This window comes from Anolis carolinensis, chromosome 1 (assembly GCF_035594765.1).
Source record: "Anolis carolinensis isolate JA03-04 chromosome 1, rAnoCar3.1.pri, whole genome shotgun sequence".
NCBI classification, from domain to species: Eukaryota; Metazoa; Chordata; class Lepidosauria; order Squamata; family Dactyloidae; genus Anolis; species Anolis carolinensis.
The window spans coordinates 63,335,945-63,356,739 of NC_085841.1; the positions used below are offsets into that span (position 1 = coordinate 63,335,945).

General features: G+C 39.6%; 1 protein-coding gene across 1 annotated transcript in view; it reads right to left on the reverse strand.

Annotated features, from left to right (window-relative positions):
- The window catches only part of abcb10 (ATP binding cassette subfamily B member 10), a 28,856-nt gene extending 9,674 nt beyond the window's left edge, over positions 1-19,182 (reverse strand). The window contains exons 1-7 of the mRNA XM_003215868.3: positions 18,730-19,182; positions 13,908-14,108; positions 12,813-13,015; positions 10,822-10,956; positions 7,888-8,034; positions 6,514-6,649; positions 1,750-1,845 (exon numbers count right to left, since the gene is read on the reverse strand). Coding sequence (XP_003215916.2) covers positions 1,750-1,845; positions 6,514-6,649; positions 7,888-8,034; positions 10,822-10,956; positions 12,813-13,015; positions 13,908-14,108; positions 18,730-19,000 — 1,189 coding nt within the window. The 5' untranslated portion in view covers positions 19,001-19,182. The remainder of the gene's footprint in view (positions 1-1,749; positions 1,846-6,513; positions 6,650-7,887; positions 8,035-10,821; positions 10,957-12,812; positions 13,016-13,907; positions 14,109-18,729) is intronic.
- Positions 19,183-20,795: the final 1,613 nt, after the last annotated feature.

Sequence of the window (20,795 nt, forward strand, 5' to 3'; positions counted from 1 at the left end):
TGACATGATAGTGTCTTATAGATCTGGGCGTGTGAGTCTTGTTGTATTTTCAAGTTGTTTCTGATTCATGGTAATCCTATCATAGGCTTTTCTGAGGCTGAGAGTGTTGTGGCTTGCCCAGGATCACTTAGTAGGTTTATATCGTCAAGTGGGGATTCAAACCCAGCGTCATATTCCAATGTTCAAACTATTACCCACTTTCATAGAGTTGTCATGATAAAATGGCATGGAGAATTATGGACGCTACTTCATGTTCCATTCTTTCAAATGGGGTTGGCAGACAAGAGGGCCCTAAATATATAATAATAATAATAATAATAATAATAATAATAATAATAATAATAATAAAAACTTTATTTCTAGACTGCCCTCCCTCCCCAGAGGGACTCAGGGCAGTTAACATACATATAACTGGCATACATTCAATGCCACAATTTCTTCATTAATATCAAAAGTATAAAATGAGAATAACACACACATTATAATAAAAATTCCATATTAGAAAAAACAATAAATTTAAACATGAAAGTCAGTAAATGCCTAATAATGCAATTAAGCAATTGTGTAAGTCTGATTTTAGGCAACTGTGCTCCCCAGGAATTCCCTACTCAGTTCAGAAAGATGAAAGTACAAGAAGCTATGCAGACTCTTTTTCCTTTCTTTTTTTTTACATGTGTTTTCCCACAAACCAATGTTTCACTGTTTCTGCTTTTGCATATCACTATTTAATTTTGTGTTTATTTTTTAATTTACTCTAAGCCTTTCCTGAAACCTATCATTTCTTTGGGGAACCTATTCTTAAAAAGACTACATCTATACTATGCTATTCCACTCTTCCTCTTGTTAAAAATAATGTAACAAAATGCTGGGGGTGAATGTACAGTGGTTGTCTTGAGAATTACAGTGGGATTCCAAAGGAAATAGCCCCTGCTATAGATCCCTGTGGAATACCTAAGTAGGGAGCACTGAAATCACATCTATGCCACACCCACTATGTTCCCACTTGCAGCCAAGTAAAATGAGACTTTCAGCACTAAATCATAGTGGGATAGGGGTTTGTTTTGATGATTTATTTCTAGTGGGAAAAGAAATGATTTTTCAATGTCCCAATAGTGGCCCGGCACCGTACAGCATCAAGAAAAGTACAATGTCATGCAATAAGATCTAGACAAATATGACACTAACACAATCCAAGTGTGGTATAGCAGTGGCAAGCTTAGCAGGTGTTTTCAGCAGCAAACATAAAGCTGCAACGTTTGCCTTTGAACACCTCATTGCAATTTTATTCCAAATCACTTTGGGAAACCTTTAGCCTCCAGATATTTTAGATTACAATTCCCACAATAATTACACATCACCTTTGTTGGCTGGTACTAATGGGAGGTGTAGTTCAAAACACCAAGAGGGTAAAAAGTGCCTTGTTCTACATGATAAATATTTTTTTTCCTCTGGAATGTCTTAGTGTTTTGGACTTGTTTTGTAAAAACATTTCCTCACCCCATCCTTCTATCTATATTCAACCAATCCACGGAGGCTACCTCTTCATGTATCTGATTATCTATTCAGTACCATAAATAATTTTATTCAGTTCTGTTGCATCAGACTAATATGGCTACTTATACATCTGGAATGACTCATAAGATATTATTATAATTTAAGCAAAATACTTATTGCATTCTGATTTAAAGTGCCTATGGATACCATGTCAGCTTAAGCAACTGCAAATTTTAATGAAAACAGAGAACATACCATTAAAAGGAAGTTCTGGCTTTCGATCAATGAGTTCCCAGAGACGCCCTCCTGCACCTAATCCTTTCATTAGTTCAGAATAGAAAGAGCTCAAACCTAAAAAAGAAAATGTATTGTTATGCATGAATGATATAGAATATATACTTGTACTTGAAAAATGCACTACTGAATACTCATTCCAATGATTCCTGTCAACACACAGCCTGAAAAACAAGTTCTGTACATTTTACAGAATATACTCCTCCAATGCACTTTAAAACAGTAGATTATAAAAAAGAACATTCTTGACAGGAACAGTTCATGTAATAGCCTCCCTCTCCCAGTTCAAGAGGGTAAGTACACCCCAAGACTGAAGACAGTTGCATGTAATACAGTTGTTTCACTTCCTCTCTTTTAAATAAAAGGCAATTTTGAAATGGCTGGCAGTACTTCAGACATGAAGGAGGAAATCTTCCTTGTCATCACCTGAACTTTTGATCTGTGTAGTTTGAAAAGCTAGATGGGTGTATCTGCTAAGGTGCTCCTGTGTCAAGTAGAGAGTCTCCACAAATTACATTGAGATGCTATTTTCAAGAGTTCTTTACAGCTTTCATCAACATGCTCATGATTTTGTCACTGTGTTTAACCCTTCTCTGTGGTCTCCATTGTGAAGTTCCATTCTGTTTTATTTCTTTATCCACTCCTTGTATATGCTGTTCAGACTAAGCAAGCTTCTCCACCTTTAAGATTATGTATCCTTTTAAACTGTAGATCCATTCACATATACACCCATATCTAATTATATACAGTGGGACACTGGTATCTGTTGGAGCTTAGTTCCAAGACCCTCAGTGAATACCAATCTGTCCCATTATATACAGTGGCTCAGTAAGATGGGGTTCTTTATATAAAATGGCGTACAATGAGTGTCAAAGAGAGCCTGAGGATCTGTGAAACAGAAGGGCATGCCTAGGTATCAGCTTAGTGTTTGTTGTGTGGCAAAATCAAGGTTTGCTTTTTGAATTTTTTTCTAATATTTTCGAGCTGCAGATGTTTGAATCCATGGATACAGAACCTGTGGATATAGAGGGCCAACAGCATTTTTCTTTGTATTAGAACTGTACTTGACTTCAGGACTGTGGAAATGCACACCGTTCTACTCCTGTTGTTTCTTATGCACTCATTCTACAATACTGTTCATCTATTTATGGAAAGTTCTAGTTGCCTCCTTCATGGTTGCTCTAGGAGAAAATAAATCACCTTTAACACTACAGATGTAGAATGAATATAATACTTCTCATAGGCCCAAGATGTCTTCCTGTTCAGAATGTTGAACTTAAGAATCACATTTAGTGTTTGGCCATGCCAATTTCACTATGATTGCAGGTTTTTTAAGAGTAGACAGTTTAATCTTGGCAAAAAAAAATTGAGACTATAACAGCTCAAAATGGAAACACAACATGGAGGAGAAATTTGGAAATTATAGCTTGTATCTCTTATTAGTGAGGAACATGACTGGTTTAGTGAAATACGGTAATTGTGGATAGATTTCCTAATTAACTTAGTTAAAAAAACAGTTTCATCTGAAATCATTATAGAGAAAAATTAAGCAAGAATATAGCACTGGTCACCAGTATTATACGATCTGTGTCTGAATGCCTGATCACCATCTCCTAAAGTAGTTACTTTACTCTCAGGTCAGGAACAGAAAACAGAATGTTGGTGGACAGCAAAAGAGATCTAAAGATGGGCTTAAAGCTAACCTTAAAAAATGTGGCACGGACAGCGAGAGCTAGGAAGTCCTGGTCCTTGAGTGTTCTTACTGGAGGTCAGCTGTTACCAACAATGCTAGGGATTTTGAAGAGGCACAAATAGAGGGCGAAAGGGAGAAACGTGCCAAGAGGAAGGTGTGTCAAGCAAACTCTTGTCAGAGCCGCCTTCTATCTGGAAATGTATGTCCTCGTTGTGACAAACCATGCAGATCCAGAATAGGTCTCTACAGTCACTTATGAACCCACCACCAAGACTCTACCCTTGGTAGAGGGTACATTCATACTGGGCCAAGAGTGATAGCCTATGAGGATCTATACAGTCTATACAGAATTTGGGATTGTAGCACTCTGAGGGGGGGGGGGGGAGAAATAAATATGATCATGTTTCTCAGAATACTGCTATCATCTGAAGCTAGGGATTTCCTACATTATATGGGGAAAGCTACTTGGAAGTCTTTGTAACAGATATGCTAATCTTAAAAAATGATTTGGAGGTTTTGAGCTGATACAACAAGTTTCCTGGTGAAACCCCTGCTCTGAAAAGTTCATAGAGAAATGCCTTCTCTTAACGCAGTTATTCCATGAAAACTATTGTGTTTTTATTTTTGTCCCACTGAAAGCCTGTAAGTCAAACACCGTAGGCAAGCCTTTGATACATTAATAATAATAATAATAATAATAATAATAATAATAATGAAATCCAGCATATCTATCTTGTTTGCTGTGTCATAATAATAATATAATAATAATAATAATAATAATAATAATAATAATAATAATAATAATAACAACAACTTTATTTTTATACCCCGCCTCTATCTCCCCAAAGGGACTTGGGGCGGCTTACATATGGCATAAGGTGCCTAAAGCAACGCATAAAATAAATACACAGTACAATACAAAATAAAACCACTAGTATATAAAACAACAATTTGAGATCAGAACAGTGCCAGCAACCTAAACTGTCATCTATCGTAAAAACATGGCCAACTGTAAACAAGAAGAAAGGAAAGGGATAGTGCAAGTTGTAGCTAAGGAACAAGGGAATGGGATGAAAGTGCTGTGCTGTATCATAATTGTGGACTATTGGGCTTGACATTCTCAGAGGTTTGTCTAAACATCCAGAACTGACTCAAAAAGATCATTATAAATTTTAAAAAGTTATAATGAATGAGTTTTTCTGAGCATGTATATTTTATAACTATAATAAGCAAAAACCAATTCTGATTCCTATATCATAAGGCAATGTATATCCATGTTAAGACATTACCATGTTAACATATTAAGACATGTTAAGAATGCACCTTAAGATGGTTTTTTATGCACTGGGCATTTTAAAGTCTTTTAAAATAGTAGTATAAATATATAGGCCACTTGGTGTTTAGAGATCAGACCATAAAGAAGAGAAATAAATATTTTTGAAACATGCCAGGTTTTGAGTTTCCTGAATCTCATCTTGTATTCCTAATGTCCCTTTTTTCTAATCAATGAATGTACATAGCACAGTCAATAAATGCTATTTCTCATTATTTTCACGTTTTCTCTACACCATTTGCTAAATAAACAACTAAGCAAATGAGTTCAGATCAATTCACTCACAGTGCACACTTGGGGACTGGTCTGATTTCATCTGGCTTGAGCAGATGGGTTGCCAAGCATATTTTGAGTGGATTACTTTCTGATACCTGTTACATCTGTTATTTGAACTTGCTTTATCTGTAGCACAGCAGTAAAGATAACAATGATGCATCTGAAGGCTCTATTTATTTCCCAGTCAAGGTTTCAAACATGCACTATCCTAATTAAGTGGCTGTATAGAGGCTATGGATAGTCTACCCCCCACAAGGTCTGGCTCCAGGTATATTAATTGGTTTAATATCAGTTATGAATATATTTGAAATTCCTCAAAGAACTGCCATGCTAATCTTCCTGTTCCATAAGACCATTACAGACCATTATTATTATTATATAGACCAAAGTATGCAGGCCAGTGTTGCTGTACTGGACATTAATGATAAAATATATAAAGCTACATCTTTTAAAGGTAAAGGTAAAGGTTTCCCCTGACGTTAAGTCCAGTCATGTCTGATTCTGGGGTGTGGTGCTCATCTCCATTTTTAAGCCGAAGAGCCGGCATTGTCTGTAGACACCTCCAAGGTCATGTGGCCAGCATGACTGAATGGAGCGCCGTTACCTTCCCGCCAGAGCAGTACCTATTGATCTACTCGCATTGGCATGTTTTCGAACTGCTAGGTTGGCAGGAGCTGGAGCTAACAGCGGCTGCTCACGCCGCTCCCGGTGCTTGAACCTGGGACCTTTCGGTCTGCAGCTCAGTGCTTTAACGCACTTTGCCACCGGGGCTCATCTTTTATAGGACATAATTATTTTGGTAAAATTTAACACAAGTCTTTTAATTCTCTGTAATTCTATTAGTTAGAAATATAGTTTTTCTGCAACTATATAGCTAGGCTAAGAATATCATAAGCTAAAATTATTAACATTCTGCACCAAAAATATTAAGGGGAGGTGAATTCTGCCCTATATGCATTATGCAACGTTTACAGATTTGCACACCTTTTTTGTATAATCTGTACTTCCCTGTGTAGTATTTAACAATTACCCAATGTATTCCAATTTCCTAGTGATGAAGGGGGACAGAGAACTATGCAGTGCACAAAGAACTTATGATACTCTTACTGGTAGAAACACTGTTCAGCTGTACCTGACATTTTGAGGATTTATGTCCACACATTTTTAATCTTTGCAACCAGAGGAACAATAACTGGATTTGTTTTTTTTAAAAGTCAAGACTCCTTAGCAGCCAAATTATATGATCATTATTTAATTTTGCTGACTTTCTGTACTGAAATCATGGTGTTCACATAGTCATGATATTTACCAGGTAACTGATACACTTTAAAATACCTTTGGTCCTTCAAGAGCCATTCATACCAGTTACTTTCAAGGCCTTTAAATTATTTTTATTATCAAGTATACATTTTATGATGCATACCTCCAATGCTTATGCCAACCCAGAAGGCATACATTAAGAAAGAAGACAGTTCACCAATAGTCATGTGGGCACTGCCCATCAGTAATCCTCCTTTGTATAAAACAGAGAGCACAATCAAATTCCCAGAGAGCCCAGTCTGAGGAGGAAGAAAAGAAAAGAAAACGCTGAAAGAGTAACATGTATTTCAATACAATCCTTCAAGCTGCATCTTCTGAAATGCTGTTATATTTAAAAAAAAACAACACCTAGGCCCCAAAGTCTATCCCCTATCTAATATAGTAACTGGGAAAAGCATCCTAAGGGAATGCCTGAATGGAGCAACACTTTCATCTCTGTTATTTTAAGCAGGAGGATCAACACCGGAAGAAACTCAGTTACTTCTGAGAGATATTTTAGGAATCCCGATTTTATTTTTGGTATTTTCTAAAGACAAAATACTTCGAAAAGTTTCCAAGGATAGCTAAATACATGTTAGCCCCCAAAGTGCCCTAGACCTGTGCTTCTCAGGTGAAACTGGTATGGTGGGCTAGCAACTGTAGCCCTAGAAATTTGCTGGGGAATGGCAGAACTTCTAAGGGATCAGCACCAATCCAGGGTACACCATGTTGAATACACTACTCAAGCAAAACACATTTCTGCTACAATCTACCTGTAATTTTCATTTATTTCCCCAACAATTTTGCCCTGGTACACATCAAACTGAAGGTTCCCAATGCTCAGGAATTGCTACTTTGATATGCCAGACAAGAGGCGTGAAGCAGAAAGCCAAGATGGACATGTTTACTGGAGTAATTATCATGCAACCAATTGCATGATTTACTGACCTGGTGACTAATTTATTTGCACACCCATTAGAGCATAGCTCTTAAAAGCATCTTTGGTTAAACATTTTTTTAGAAGTATACCATTAACCTCCAACTACATTTGAAGAGCAAAGACTCTCTCAACTGCCATAAGAACTGCTTAACGGAAATATTTATGTCACATTGATCCAATTTCTATTTAAAAGGCTTCAATATCCAATCTGCAAATTTGCTTTTAATCAGATAAGTTTCCAAAGAGGTTTTGAGAGTTTTAGGGCAGCTATTGGCAAAGAAACTCTCTGACAGGTCTGGATGTGATGACCATAGTTAATACTGACAAGCAAATCCTCAATAACACACACATACATGCACACATTCCATGTTCTGAGGTGTAACTTATACGGTTGCAAATAATTTTCTGTAAAGGAACTGTAATATATTAGCTTACAGGGAAAAATAAACATGGCTATGTATACAACCTAAGAACATTTTAAATACTCCAAAAGCAAAAAAATTTCCAGGTGTGTTTCAAAAACACTTTACGGATTCCTCACCTTCTCCTTATACTTACTGCTCCAAAGAATCCTGCTCGAGCTATGGCTTCCTTATTGGCCAACTGTAGCACATAGTCAACTTTGTTCCTATATTTCTCCATTTCATTTAACTCGTGTCCAAAAGCTCGAACAGTCCTTAAATTTCCAATCCGTTCTTCTGCTAACTATAGGAGGGGAAATCAAGGAAAACTTTCTAATACATCAGGAATGTTAAGAGTTCTCTCATTAAGCAAACACAGATGGAATGGATTTCTGCTAAGGGATTTATATAAGATAAAGCCATTTTCCATATGTATGAAAAAGACACAGTAGTATAAGGGTTTGAGCACTGGAATGCGATTCTGAAGACCAGGATTTTAATCGCCAGTCAATCATGAAAACCCACTGGGTGACACTAGGCAACTCAGACACTCTCCGCTCAAGGAAAACCTGTGATAGATTCATCTTAGGAGCACTGTAAATTGATAATGCCTTGAAGGCACACAACAACAACGACATAAAAGGCATGTCTGAGGTTCTTCATGGTTCAAAGAAAAAGGAAACTGATAACAGAGATGAGTCTATTTCAAATCAGTGGCATGTTCCTGAATGTCACTTTTAATACATACTGCTTCTTGTTGAATAGATGTGGGTTTTTTAAATGTATATCTAAAGATATATTTTTAGTGGGGGGGGGTCCTCACAAAATGTGCAAAATTCAGAGATATGTAAAATGAGAACACATACCCTGTTTCCCCGAAAATAAGACAGGGTCTTATATTAATTTTTGCTCCCAAAGATGCACTAGGTCTTATTTTCAGGGGATGTCTTATTTTTCCATGAAGAAGAGCTCACATTTATTGTTGAACAACAAAATGAACATTTATTATATACTGTAAAGTAGTTGTCATCACAAACCAGCATAACCAGACAAACTATGAATCCTATCAAGAATTTCTTGTTACTACCATTATTTACATGTACAACAATCTATGGTACCTCTTGCAATTTAGGTTTCACAAGGTTTCCACGCTGATTTCTCTCTATTCTAGTTTCGATGTAGTCATGAATGATGAATAATATAATATACTATAATAATAATAATATGATAATATAATAATAATATAATGATATACAATATATTAATGAGATAATATAATATAGGATATAATAATAACAGAATATGATAATAATATGGTATTAATAGGATAATATAATAATGGGATATAATAACAGAATAGCATAATAATATAATAATAATAGGATAATATAATAGAATAATAGAATGGAATAGAATGATATAAAATATATTAATAGGATAATATAAAATGGAATATAATAATAATAACAGAATATGCTAATAATAAAAATAATAATATGATAATATAATAGAATAATAGTATAGATAATGATATAAAATATATTAATAGGGTAATATAAAATGGAATTTAATAATAACAGAATAATAATATAATAATATGAAAATATAATAGAATAATAATAGAATAATAATATAATGATATAATAATAATAGAAAAATATAATATAATGATATAAAATATATTAATAGGATAATATAATAATGGGATATAATAATAGTAACAGAATATGATGATAATATTATGGTAATAGAATAATAGTATAAAATAATCAGTTTCATGGCATAGGATAGGAATAAGGATGAGAGGAAAATCCCAATGCGTCCTGTACCTTTAAGGAGCGAAGCCTTGGGGAAGAGTGGAAAGCCCTCTTCCTTCCCTCCCTCCCACCCTCCCTTGCCCGGGCTCCAGGAGCCAATCAGAAGCCTCTGGGAAGCAAGGCAGCATGGCCAGGAGGGAGACGGAAGAAACGGCAGCAGCAGCAGCCACGGAAGGTTCTTCAAGCCGTGGCTGGGGGAACAGGAAAGGCAAGGCCAGCCAGGGAGGGAGGGAGGCACAGAAAACAAGCACTTTCCCTCCCTCCCTCCCTCCCTCCCTCCCTCCGGTGTGTGTATGAGGAGTGCTGCTTTAGCCCTGCAGCCATGCTTCCCAATGGAACTCTGCTGCAGCCTTAGTTGCTAGGTCTTACTTTCAGGGGAGGCCTTATATTTGGCAATCCCCCCAAACCCCTGCTAGGTCTTATTCTTTGGGGAGGTCTTATTTTCGGGGAAACACGGTAGATAAATTTCAGTCTGTGCATTAATTTAAGTAAACCAGATCAGTTGAAATGCAGATAGATCAAATCCTGTGTGCTTACTCAAAAATAAGTTTAATTGAGTTCAATGAGGCTTACTCTCAAGCAAACAAGTGTAAGACTGTAGCACACAGTGACTTCAGCTTGGCATCAGGCAAGGTTGACTGTACTGCACTGATTACTTTAGATAGTTGTGCAATGACACAAGACCAGGATAGTGCAAACAACAGAGAAAGAAAACTTCTTTATCCCACAGTAACAAGAATTAAAAAACAAAACAGAAGTGTTCCACACTTATGTAATCCAATGTTCTTTGATTCTCTAACTGAACATCAATCAGGACATAGCTAGGTGCTTGGGGAACATATATAAACACAGGGGAATTTTGCTGATTTTTTTTTTAAATTATCTTATTTAGCTTAACAGACAACTATTTTGTTTTGACATTTGAGCACTCCCTCTAATATGCTGTATCGTCATCTATAATGTAATTTATTGTTGTGTGTGTTCAAGTCCACTGGCAGCCCTAAGGTTAGTAGATCGATCACAGGGTTTTCTAGTCAAGATTTGTTCAGAGGGAGTTTGTTTTTGGCTTCCTCTGGGGCTAAGAGAGTGTAATTTGCCCAAGGCAAGCTGAGTTTCAAACCCTAATTTGATAATGTCCTAGTCCAACACTCAAACTACTACACCACACTGGCTGTCTCTCTTGCATAATTACTTCTCATTATTCTTTAATAGCAGTTACCACCCTGCTGCATTATGTTATGTTCTGCTTTAAAATAAATAATTACAGAACTCACCTGTGTAGCATCCGCAAGAGAATCCTGTGTCATTCTAGTAAGTTTTCGTAAATATCTTCCATACAGCACAGCGATAAAAGCCAGGGGTGGCACCACACTTAGAACAAATGTGGCCAGTTTGGGAGATACAAAGAACTAGAAATAAAAAAACAACAACTTGATTTTAACATTTGAGTACAATTAAACAGATCCTGCTATTTCTATTTACTGGGGTGAAAAACATTTAATGCAGCATAATATGCTTCCAACATTTCACAGGGGTTTTGCAATGTATTTACCACCACACATAATGGAGGAGGAGACATAGAATATCCATGGAGAGGAAATGGCCAATCATCCTGGCTGCCGACTACAACAATTTTTAAAATTTTAACTTTTATCTGGTTTTGTTTAGATTGTCTGTTTCCCAATGTATGTTGTGATACCATATATCTGCTATGTTATCATTTAATTTTAATAATGTGTTATTATTTTTGATGTAGATGTAGATCTGTTTTTGGGATTTGGGTGGATTGGTATTTTGTCTTTGTCCAGTCTTTACGGCATTGAATGTTTGCCGAGATTTGTTGTAAACTACCCTGAGTCCCTTTGCGGAGATAGGGCGGGATGTAAATAAAGTTTTATTATTATTTTATTGGAAGTACTGCAGTTCTTCAGCTCTAAAAAGTGCTAGACAGGCGATGGTACAGATAAATGTTTCACTCCTTGTTGCTGGATGAGTCCTTTGGAGTCAAACTGCAAATGTTATCACCACTGATAGTATTTGTACTAAAAGTGGGAAGGTTACAGCTCTAAACACAGATGCTGCTTAGAGTCATGAGTTAAACCTATTCCAAGTTGGATGATAGAATTGCATCAGGAGTCACAGACAACTGCCAAAAACCTATGCAATTATGTCTACATGTTTTATTGGATTATCTCCCACGTATGCTTTGATCTCCACATCACCTGTCATAAGAGAAATTACACTTTCACTGCCACGTATACATGCATTTTAGAGCAAAGGTCTTTGAATATTAGCACATATTACAATGCTATCTTTAGAGAAAATGAGCACAAATTATTTGGATCTGCTTTGGGGGCTACTAGACATAGCCGTGTTACCACTGCTGTTTCCAGCTACAGTAGAGTCTCACTTACCCAACATAAACAGGCCAGCAGAACGTTGGATAAGCAAATATGTTGGATAATAAGGAGGGATTAAGGAAATGCCTATTAAATATCAAATTACGTATGATTTTACAAATTAAGCACCAAAACATCATGTTATACACCAAATTAACAGCAAAAGCAGTTCTATACATGGTAACGTTATGTAGTAATTACTATATTTACAAATTTAGCACCAAAACATCGCACTGACTACAACTGACTACACTGACTACAAAAACATTGGCTACGTTAGATAAGCGAATGTTGGATAAGTGAGACTCTACTGTATATGCAGAGATTCTCGTGAACTCATGGCCATCATGGGTGTCCCAATCATCAGAACCATTAAGGGAAGGGGGGAATCCCTCCACCTTCTTCCTGGTCACCTCTGTTGATGCCAAAAAGGGGCACCTGCAACAACCCGAATCTCACACAGAGTTTTGTGTCTCTGGCAGTGGTTTTCTGCACTTATTAATGCACGGAAAGCAAACTCTGGAGTATCCACCAACTTTGCCTGACACAGAATAAAGAATTTTGATAGGAAGTTTAACCCAGGGAAACCCACACTATTCCCCATATTTAAACATCATGAAGACAGCCAGAATTCAATTCAGGATAAGTCTTGGTTTTCTTACTCAAATAAATTGGCTCCTGGTTCAAACTGTGTTCTCTGTCTACTGAACTACATTGCTCTCCCCACACATAATTAAAGACTTCCTTATTACAGTATCTTTGCACAATGGCTTTGCAAGTGGAATCCTGAATCCTTTATAATATCAACCAAAGTATTTTGGCTTTTCCAAACAGAGGAAAGGGGAGAAATAGAAACAGACACATACCATCATCCCAACTGCAACTGAGGCCTGAGCACCAGCTCGAAGTCCATCAGAAAGGTTTTCAGTGACTGAACGGCCCAAGAGTGCTGTATCTGAAGATAAGCGATTAATCAGCTCTCCAGTTCTAGTTTTGTCAAAGAATGCTATCTCTTGTTTCAAGAGAGAAGAGAACATTGTTGCTCTCAGACGTTTCACAATTCGTTGTCCTGCAAGGTTCAAGAGGTATGACAATTTGTGACAAAAAAGATTTTACAAATATAAAAAAATTATTTCATGTCAAAAGCATTGCATAACAAATACATTTTAAAATAATGAGAAAAAAAGGAAATCACAAGCAACTAAATAGTTTTAGACCAAAAGCAGGCAACAGCAACCGCATTGTCCGTAGCTTTAAACAACTCCTCCTCTGTACATGAGGCAGGACATTGTGGGCAAGCATACATATGCAGAGTTGTTTGTTCTGCTCCACAGTCACACAAGGTGGAGGATTCCTCCAGGTAGTGCCACCTTGCCAGGTTGTCTTTTGATCTGCCCACTCCACTTCTCAGTTTGTTCAGGGACTTCCAAGTTGCCCATCCTTGGTTTGCCCCTGGAGGAGGACCCTCATGGGGGGCCATCCAGTTAGAATTGCCTGGTTTAGCTGCCCAGAGGGACACCCTTGCTGTTGCTGGAGGAATTATCAAGAGGAGTGGTGGTTCTCATGAAGCTCCTCCCTGATTTGAGTCTACTGGGAGGAGGCTGATGCAGTGGATGGCTTTCACAATGTTCGACCTTATTAAAAATGAGCTAGCAATATAATTTGATTTAAATGGCTGCAGCAAATCCTGGGAAAATGTGTTGGGCAAAAATGTGGTTATGATCATTGTGTTCATAGAGGAAACAGAAGTTTAAAATGGCACAAGATTATGAATAACAATTTTGAATGGCAATAGCAACTGTCCCTGTGGAATTACTAAATGATAGTTAGTCTAAATTAATCATTTCTAAAGCAAACAACAAAAACTTTAAATGTGGAAGTTTTGGTCTGGTATTTATCTCAGTCATTCTGTTAATTACACACACACACACAAAAGGTGACTTGGCATTTTACCCAATTACCTGCTGTCTGCATGAGGTAGACACGGGTTGCATTGGCAGCAGCACCACATAAAAATATTCCACTTAACAAGGCACAGAGGTTGGATAGGTTTTCCGTGAGGTCACCACTGGGATTTGTGTAAATGACATCAATAACTTTTCCCAAGAAAAAAGGAGCAGACATAGTGATCACACTGGAAACAGTCAGAAAGCCAACAGCAGCTAGGGAAAACAAAAACAACTCTTTTAAATAACTTATTATTTGATATATGCTTTATATTTAAACTGAGAACAAAACAAAAATTCAGCTCTATACAGCAAATGTCCATAATATATTATTCATGCTTTCAAGAAGGATAGCCTTTTCAGTTTGCTACATGTGTTTCTTGACACAGTATTATGTGATATTATGCAAATGTATTCAAATGTAGCCAGTATCATGCAGTGGTTTGAGTGTTGGACTAGGTTTCTGGCGAATAGGACTTAAAGTTTCTGCTCAACCATGGAAACACACTGAATGAGTTTGTAGAAGTCATATTCTCAGTCTCAGAGGAAGGCAAAGGCAAACCTTCTCTCACAAATCTTTCCAAGCAAACCCCAGTAGAGGTTCGCCTTAGAATTGTTCTAAGTCAGAAGTGACTTGAAGACACTCAATGAATTCAAATGTAATTCCCATACTTATTCCCTGAAAAGTGTGAGCAAGAGTACACACTTAAAAGAGTAAATGAATCTCTTATTATGGTAGGTGTTTATGTGGAAGACAGTTCATCAGATGCACAAAATATCTTTTGGAGTGCCCAGATAACCAAAGAAATGGGTGTAGTGATAAACTGTTGAGGTTGCACATCTGGCTTTTTACTGAAGAAAAGACTATGGGAAACCCCACCCCATCCTACTGGCAACTAGATAACTTTATCTAGAGCACCCCAGAGCAGAAGGCACAGGGCAGCTTGCAGTTGCCTCTCTCTGACCAATGGAAATACCAGCCCTGCTGGCAGAACAAGAAATACTGAACAAGATGGACAAAACAAATCTGTTATGGTTCAAAGCAGCTTCCTAGCTAATAAGGCTGCTTGATCAGTTTATTTTTCTTTCTTAAAATCTTTAATTTACAAAACCACTGAAACCACTGAGTCAGGTAGTAGACAACTGCAGGTCTGTGCAAAGTTATGTACCAAGGAGAAAAACTGTTGAGGGGATTTCCATCTTATTTAGAAATACAACCTCCACATGTTGGAGAGCATATCTATTTAGTGGCTTTTGCATGCAGAATGCCATATACATTTGCAGCAATAGGCCAAATACATGATCCATACTCTGGGCTGTACAGGCCATCTGCATAGCCACAAGGAAGGCATGATCTTTAACATGTGGAGGTTCCAGAGCTTGGTCATGTTGACGCTAATATTATAACCCCTGAAGTCATACAATGAAAGACAGAGAACTTTTCTAAGCTCTAGGATATTCAACATGCAAGGCCAATATTTTTCCACCTGAACATGTTGTATTACTGAGGGAAGAAACAAGGTAGGTAAAGCAGTTCTTTAATGCATGGGGTTGTAGCTCAGCAAAATAATTCATGCAGCATCTTCATGTTGAATCCCTGATGTCTCCTGCACATCAGATGGGGCTCCTAGTTTAGTATACTAAACTGTTAGAAGTGCAGCTAATTATTGTCAACAATATTAGATTAAATTGACCAATGCAATTTTTAAGTACAATATATAGCAGCTTTGTATATTCCCAATGGTTTAAGGAAGGTTGATCCTAAGAAGGGGTTATTACAGCATTTATAGGTAAGATAGCATAGAAAAAGGGCACCACTGAAAAGCAGATTACACGACTACTAACAAAGAAGAGAAACACAGAATGTATAGTGATCCTCAAAATTCTACACAAAGAATTATACATGGAGTGAGAAATGGCAGCTGTCCAAGTTGGTTTCAACAAAGGAAAATGTACTAGGAACAATATTATAAACAGACTAGCTTTGCCCGGCCACACGTTGCTGTGGCTTATGGGTCTCATTTGTTGGCCAGGAGGAATAGCAGGGAATAGCCTTGCAGCCTCAAAGCCTGGCTGTTTTCTTCTTTTGGGAATCCTTGTTTGGTGAGCTGGAATGCAACGGAATAGGCTTGCTGCTTGGAAGCCTGGGTACTTGCGTTCTCGGGGAATGTTTTTTTGGGCTGCTAGAATTGCAATGAATAGCCTAGCTGCTTCAAGGCCTGGCTGCTTGCTACCTAGGGGAATCTTTGGTTGGTCAGCTTCAATAGTACAAAGTAGTATCGCTGCTTCAAAACCTGGCCGCCTTCTACCAAGGTTAATCCTTTGTTGGTCTGGTTGAATTGCACTGAATAGCCTTGCAGCTTCAATGCCTGGCTGTGTTATACCTAGGGCAATCCTTGTTTGGCAAGCTGGAGTAGTACCCTTAATCAAAGAGCCGCTTTGAAGCCCGGCTACTTGCTTTGTAGGGGAATCATTTTTTGGTCAGACTGAATTGCACTGAATAGTCTTGCAACTTAAAAGCCTGGCCGCTTTCTACATAGGGCATCCTTGCTAGGCCAGGTTGAATGGGACAGAGTAGCCTCGTGGCTTCAAAGCCTGGGGGTTTTCCACCTAGGGGAAATCTTGGTTGGCCAGGTTGAATAGCAATTAATAGTCTTGGTGTGGCAGGTATAAATGCTGCAATTAGGCACCTTGATTAACATTTAATAGCCTTGCAGCTTCAAAACCTGGCTGCTTCCTGCATGGGGAAATCCTTTGTTGGGAGGTGTTAGCTGGCCCTGGTTTTTTCCTATCTGAAATTTACCTGTTTTCAGAGGGTTGCTCTTTATTTACTGTTCTGATTTTAGAGATTATATTGTTCTGTATTATTATACCACAGTAATTATTATATATTATATTTATAATCTTATATTATCTGCTTAGAAGTGGATTATATGAGGCCCCTTCTACACAGCTGTATAAAATCCACACTGAACTGGATTACATGGCAGTATGGACTCAAGATAATCCAGTTCAAAGCAGATACTGTGGGTTATGTGCCTTGGCATTCTGGGTTATATAGCTGTGTGGGCCTTGAGTCTACATTGCCATATAATCCAGTTCAAATCAGATAATCTGTATTTTATAAGCAGTGTGGATGAGGCCTAACTGAACACTGCCTGTGCCCTGGGTGCCATTTTGGCTGAGGGAGTTGCTAGGACATGAAGGGGGAGGGGCCTAAAGGCAGCAGGACCTACCTTTCTGACTGGCAGTTAGGGGGAGAAAGGCTCTTCTTCATCCTCTGTAATTTGGACTATTTTTCTAGGTTTTTTTATTGAAAGACATAGTTTGGATGCCTATGTCTTTTGTGGCCAAATTTGGTGTGATTCGGTTCAGTGATTTTGTTGTTTACTTCATAGTAAAATGAACATTACATTCTTGTATATATAGATTTTAATTAATAATGTGCATGAAACACAGTGTGTATTGGAGATATTGGATAATGAAGTGCACCACAGAATTTCAGAAAGTCCAACACAGGCTGTAACCCTATACCCTGTTCAGCCTTATGACTAACCAGGAGTACCTCTGTCTTGTCTGGATTCAATTTCAATTTGTCTGCCTTCATCCAGACCATCACAGCTGTCAAGCACCAATTCAGGACCTGAACAGCCTCCTTAGCAGCAGGTAGAAAGGAGTAGTAGAGCTGAACATCATTTGCGTACAGATAGCATTGAACTCCAAAACTCCGGATGAGCTCTCCTAGTGGCTTCATGTAGATACTAAACAACATGGGGAACAGCACTGAACCCTGTGGGATCCCACAAAACAATGGCTGCAGGGGCGAGCAGATGTTCCCATCAACACTTCTTGGGAACGGTCCTCCAGGAAAGACCAGAGCTACTGAAGAGCAGTGATCCCAAGCTTCATTCTCATGAGGCATCCCAGAAGGATACTGTGGTCTACTGTATCGAAGGCCTCTGAGAGGTCCAGGAGAGCCAACAGGGACACAGATTATCTACTAAACATCTGGAGGGAAAGGCACTGCAAGTTGGATTTAGGAGTTGGATTAGGTGGGTTGCTGTATCCTTGTCTGTCTTTGTGGTGGGGCACTGAATGTTTGCCTCTATGCGTTTTTTAGTGCAAGTCCCCTTGGGGAGATAGGGCGGAATACAAATAAAGTTTTAGTATTAAAGTAAGGTTTTTCCCTTGACATGAAGTCTAGTCATGTCCGACTCTGGAGGTTGGTGCTCATCTCAATTTCTAAGCCAAAGAGCCTGCGTTGTCCGTAGACACCTCCAAGGTGATGCGGACAGCATGATTGGATGGAGCGCCGTTATCTTCCTGGTGGAGCAGTACCTATTGATCTACTCGCATTTGCAAGTTTTCGAACTGCTAGGTTGGCAGAAGCTGGGGCTAACAGGGGGAGCTCTCTCTGCTCCCCGAACTCGAACCACCAACCTTTCGGTCAGCAAGTTCAGTAGCTCAGTGGTTTAACCTGATACACCACCTGGAACTCCTAGTTTTAGTATTATATATTATTATTATTCTCTGTGGACACCAAAATTTGTTTGGTGCTCAGGTTCAATTATACAGAATGGCATAGTAATGGCACACACTGGCATAGTAAAATAGCACCCCTTATTTTTTTTAAAAATGGCTTAAGTGGCGGAAGGGGGAAAGGAAAGGGCCTGAGGCTGTTAAGAATGGTGGGCGTTGAAGTCCAAAACACCTGGAGGGAGAGCCCAAGTTTGCCTCTACTGTCAGTCCCTCCAGCAAAGGACAGCTCCAGGAGCGAGTGAGCTACGGCAACCCAAGGGCTCAAGGCGCGTTAGTCCAGGAAGGCGCTTTAGTTTACCTGCCAGGCGGCCCCTCTCCGGCTGCGCCAAGGCCAGCAGCCTCTGGGCATCCGAGGCGCCGCTACTCTGAGGAGGAGGCCGGGCTTCGGGGGAATCCTCCGCCTTCTTCGGCAGGGCTGCCCAGGAGGAGGACGAGGCGGGGGGCGGCGGCAGGCGGCAAGAGGCGGCGGGCGAGGCGAGCGCGGCCCATCCCGCGCAGAAGGGCGCCCGAGGCCGCCGCCGCCTCAGAAGCAGCAGCAGCGAAGGGAGGCGCGGGGCCAGGCCCGCCATAGAGAGCACGGAGGAGGAGGAGGAGGAGGAAGAGAAGTCGGTGGCGGCGCCTCACGGGCTCCAAGGCGGCCGCCCCATGAAGAAGAAGAGAAGAGGAGGAGGAGGAGGAGAGGCCCCGGCCGGCCCCGCCTGCCGCCTGCTGATAAGGCCCGCTCCCTCCCGCCTTCTTCCTGCCCATCGCCCTCAGTGGAGAGAGGGAGCCCCACAGCACCCCCTGCCGGCTCCCGGCGTCACTGCTGATGAGGAAGCAAGCAAGGAAGGAAGGAAGGAAGGCAGGCAGGCAGGCAGGCAGGCAGGCGGCCCAGGCGTGTGTCAAATCAAATACTGTACAGGCAATGTATTGTCGAAGGCTTCCATAGCCGGAATCACTGGGTTGCTGTGAGTTTTCAGGGCTGTATTCCAGAAACATTCTCTCCTGACGTTTTGCCCACATCTATGGCAGGCATCCTCAGAGGTTGTGAGGTCTGTTGGAATGCCCAGGGTGGGAAAGAGAACTTCCAAGTCCAAGACGCCTGGAGGTCCAAAGGTTGGGAACCACTGGACTACACAGAGAAACCATTGAAATCCAGAAGCATGTGGACAATTTCAATAGAAAGGAGGAAGCCATGAAAATGAACAAAATATGGCTCCCAGTATTTAAAAAAATTCTAAAATTAGGACAGTAAATAAAGAACAACACTCAGAAAACGGGGGAAATCCAGACAGGAAACAAACAGGGCCAGCTAACACCTCTCAACAAAGGATTCTCCCAGGCAGTAAGCAGCTAGACCTTGAAGTTGAAAACTATTCAATGCTAATCAAGGTGGCCAATTGCAACATTCACACCTGCCTCAAACAGCCAAGAGTTCTTTCATCCACCTTGGACCTTCCAGAGATATATAAACCCCACTTGCATAATTTTCCAACAGACCTCACAACATCTGAGGATGCCTGCCATAGATGTGGGTGAAATGTCAGGAGAGATTCTGGAACATGGTCATACAGCCCGGAAAACTCACAGCAACCCAAATACAGGCAGTCCCCAGTTACAGATATCCTGTTTACAAACGACTCGCAGTTAAGAATGAGTTGCTTAACAGTTGTCTGGACTGAAGGAAGAATGCATCTCTCCTTGTTTTGTCATGAATTATAAAATACTCCTGTATTTCCCAGAGATAAAATGCCTACAGAGATCCTCTGAAGAAATAGCCCTTCTCTATGCCATCCAAAGGTTATTTATATTTGGCTGGAGTTACATTTTAAAAAGTACCTGTTCTGACTTACATACAAATTGAACTTAATTATAAACCTACAAAAGTTATGTTTTTCGTAACTTAGGGACTGCCTGTATGACTCTACATGTCATCTTGTGACCCTTCCGATACTGGGCTACAACTGCTGTATCCTCATCATTAGACATCAGAACTAGAGCTGATGGGAGTTGTGATACATCAACATCTGGAAGACTGCCCTTTGTTCTGTTTTGGCAGGAGAGCAGGGTTTGGATTTAGATACAAGGCTTTTGGATATTATATCTGACTTTAACATGTCCTTTTAACCATTCCCCAACCACAGAGCCACAAGTGCTGTTAGGTTGCCATTCATATTACCCCAGTCCGCATGGCAAACCATCAAAAGTGTTGAGCAGGGGTCCCCAAACTAAGGCCCGTGGGCCGGAGGTGGCCCTCCAAGGTAATTTACCGGGGCCCCGCCCTTAGTTTTAGACTTAGGCTCGGCCAAAGTCTGAAATGACTTTAAGGCACACAACAACAACAACAACAACAACCCTAATTAACTTGACTATCTCATTGGCCAA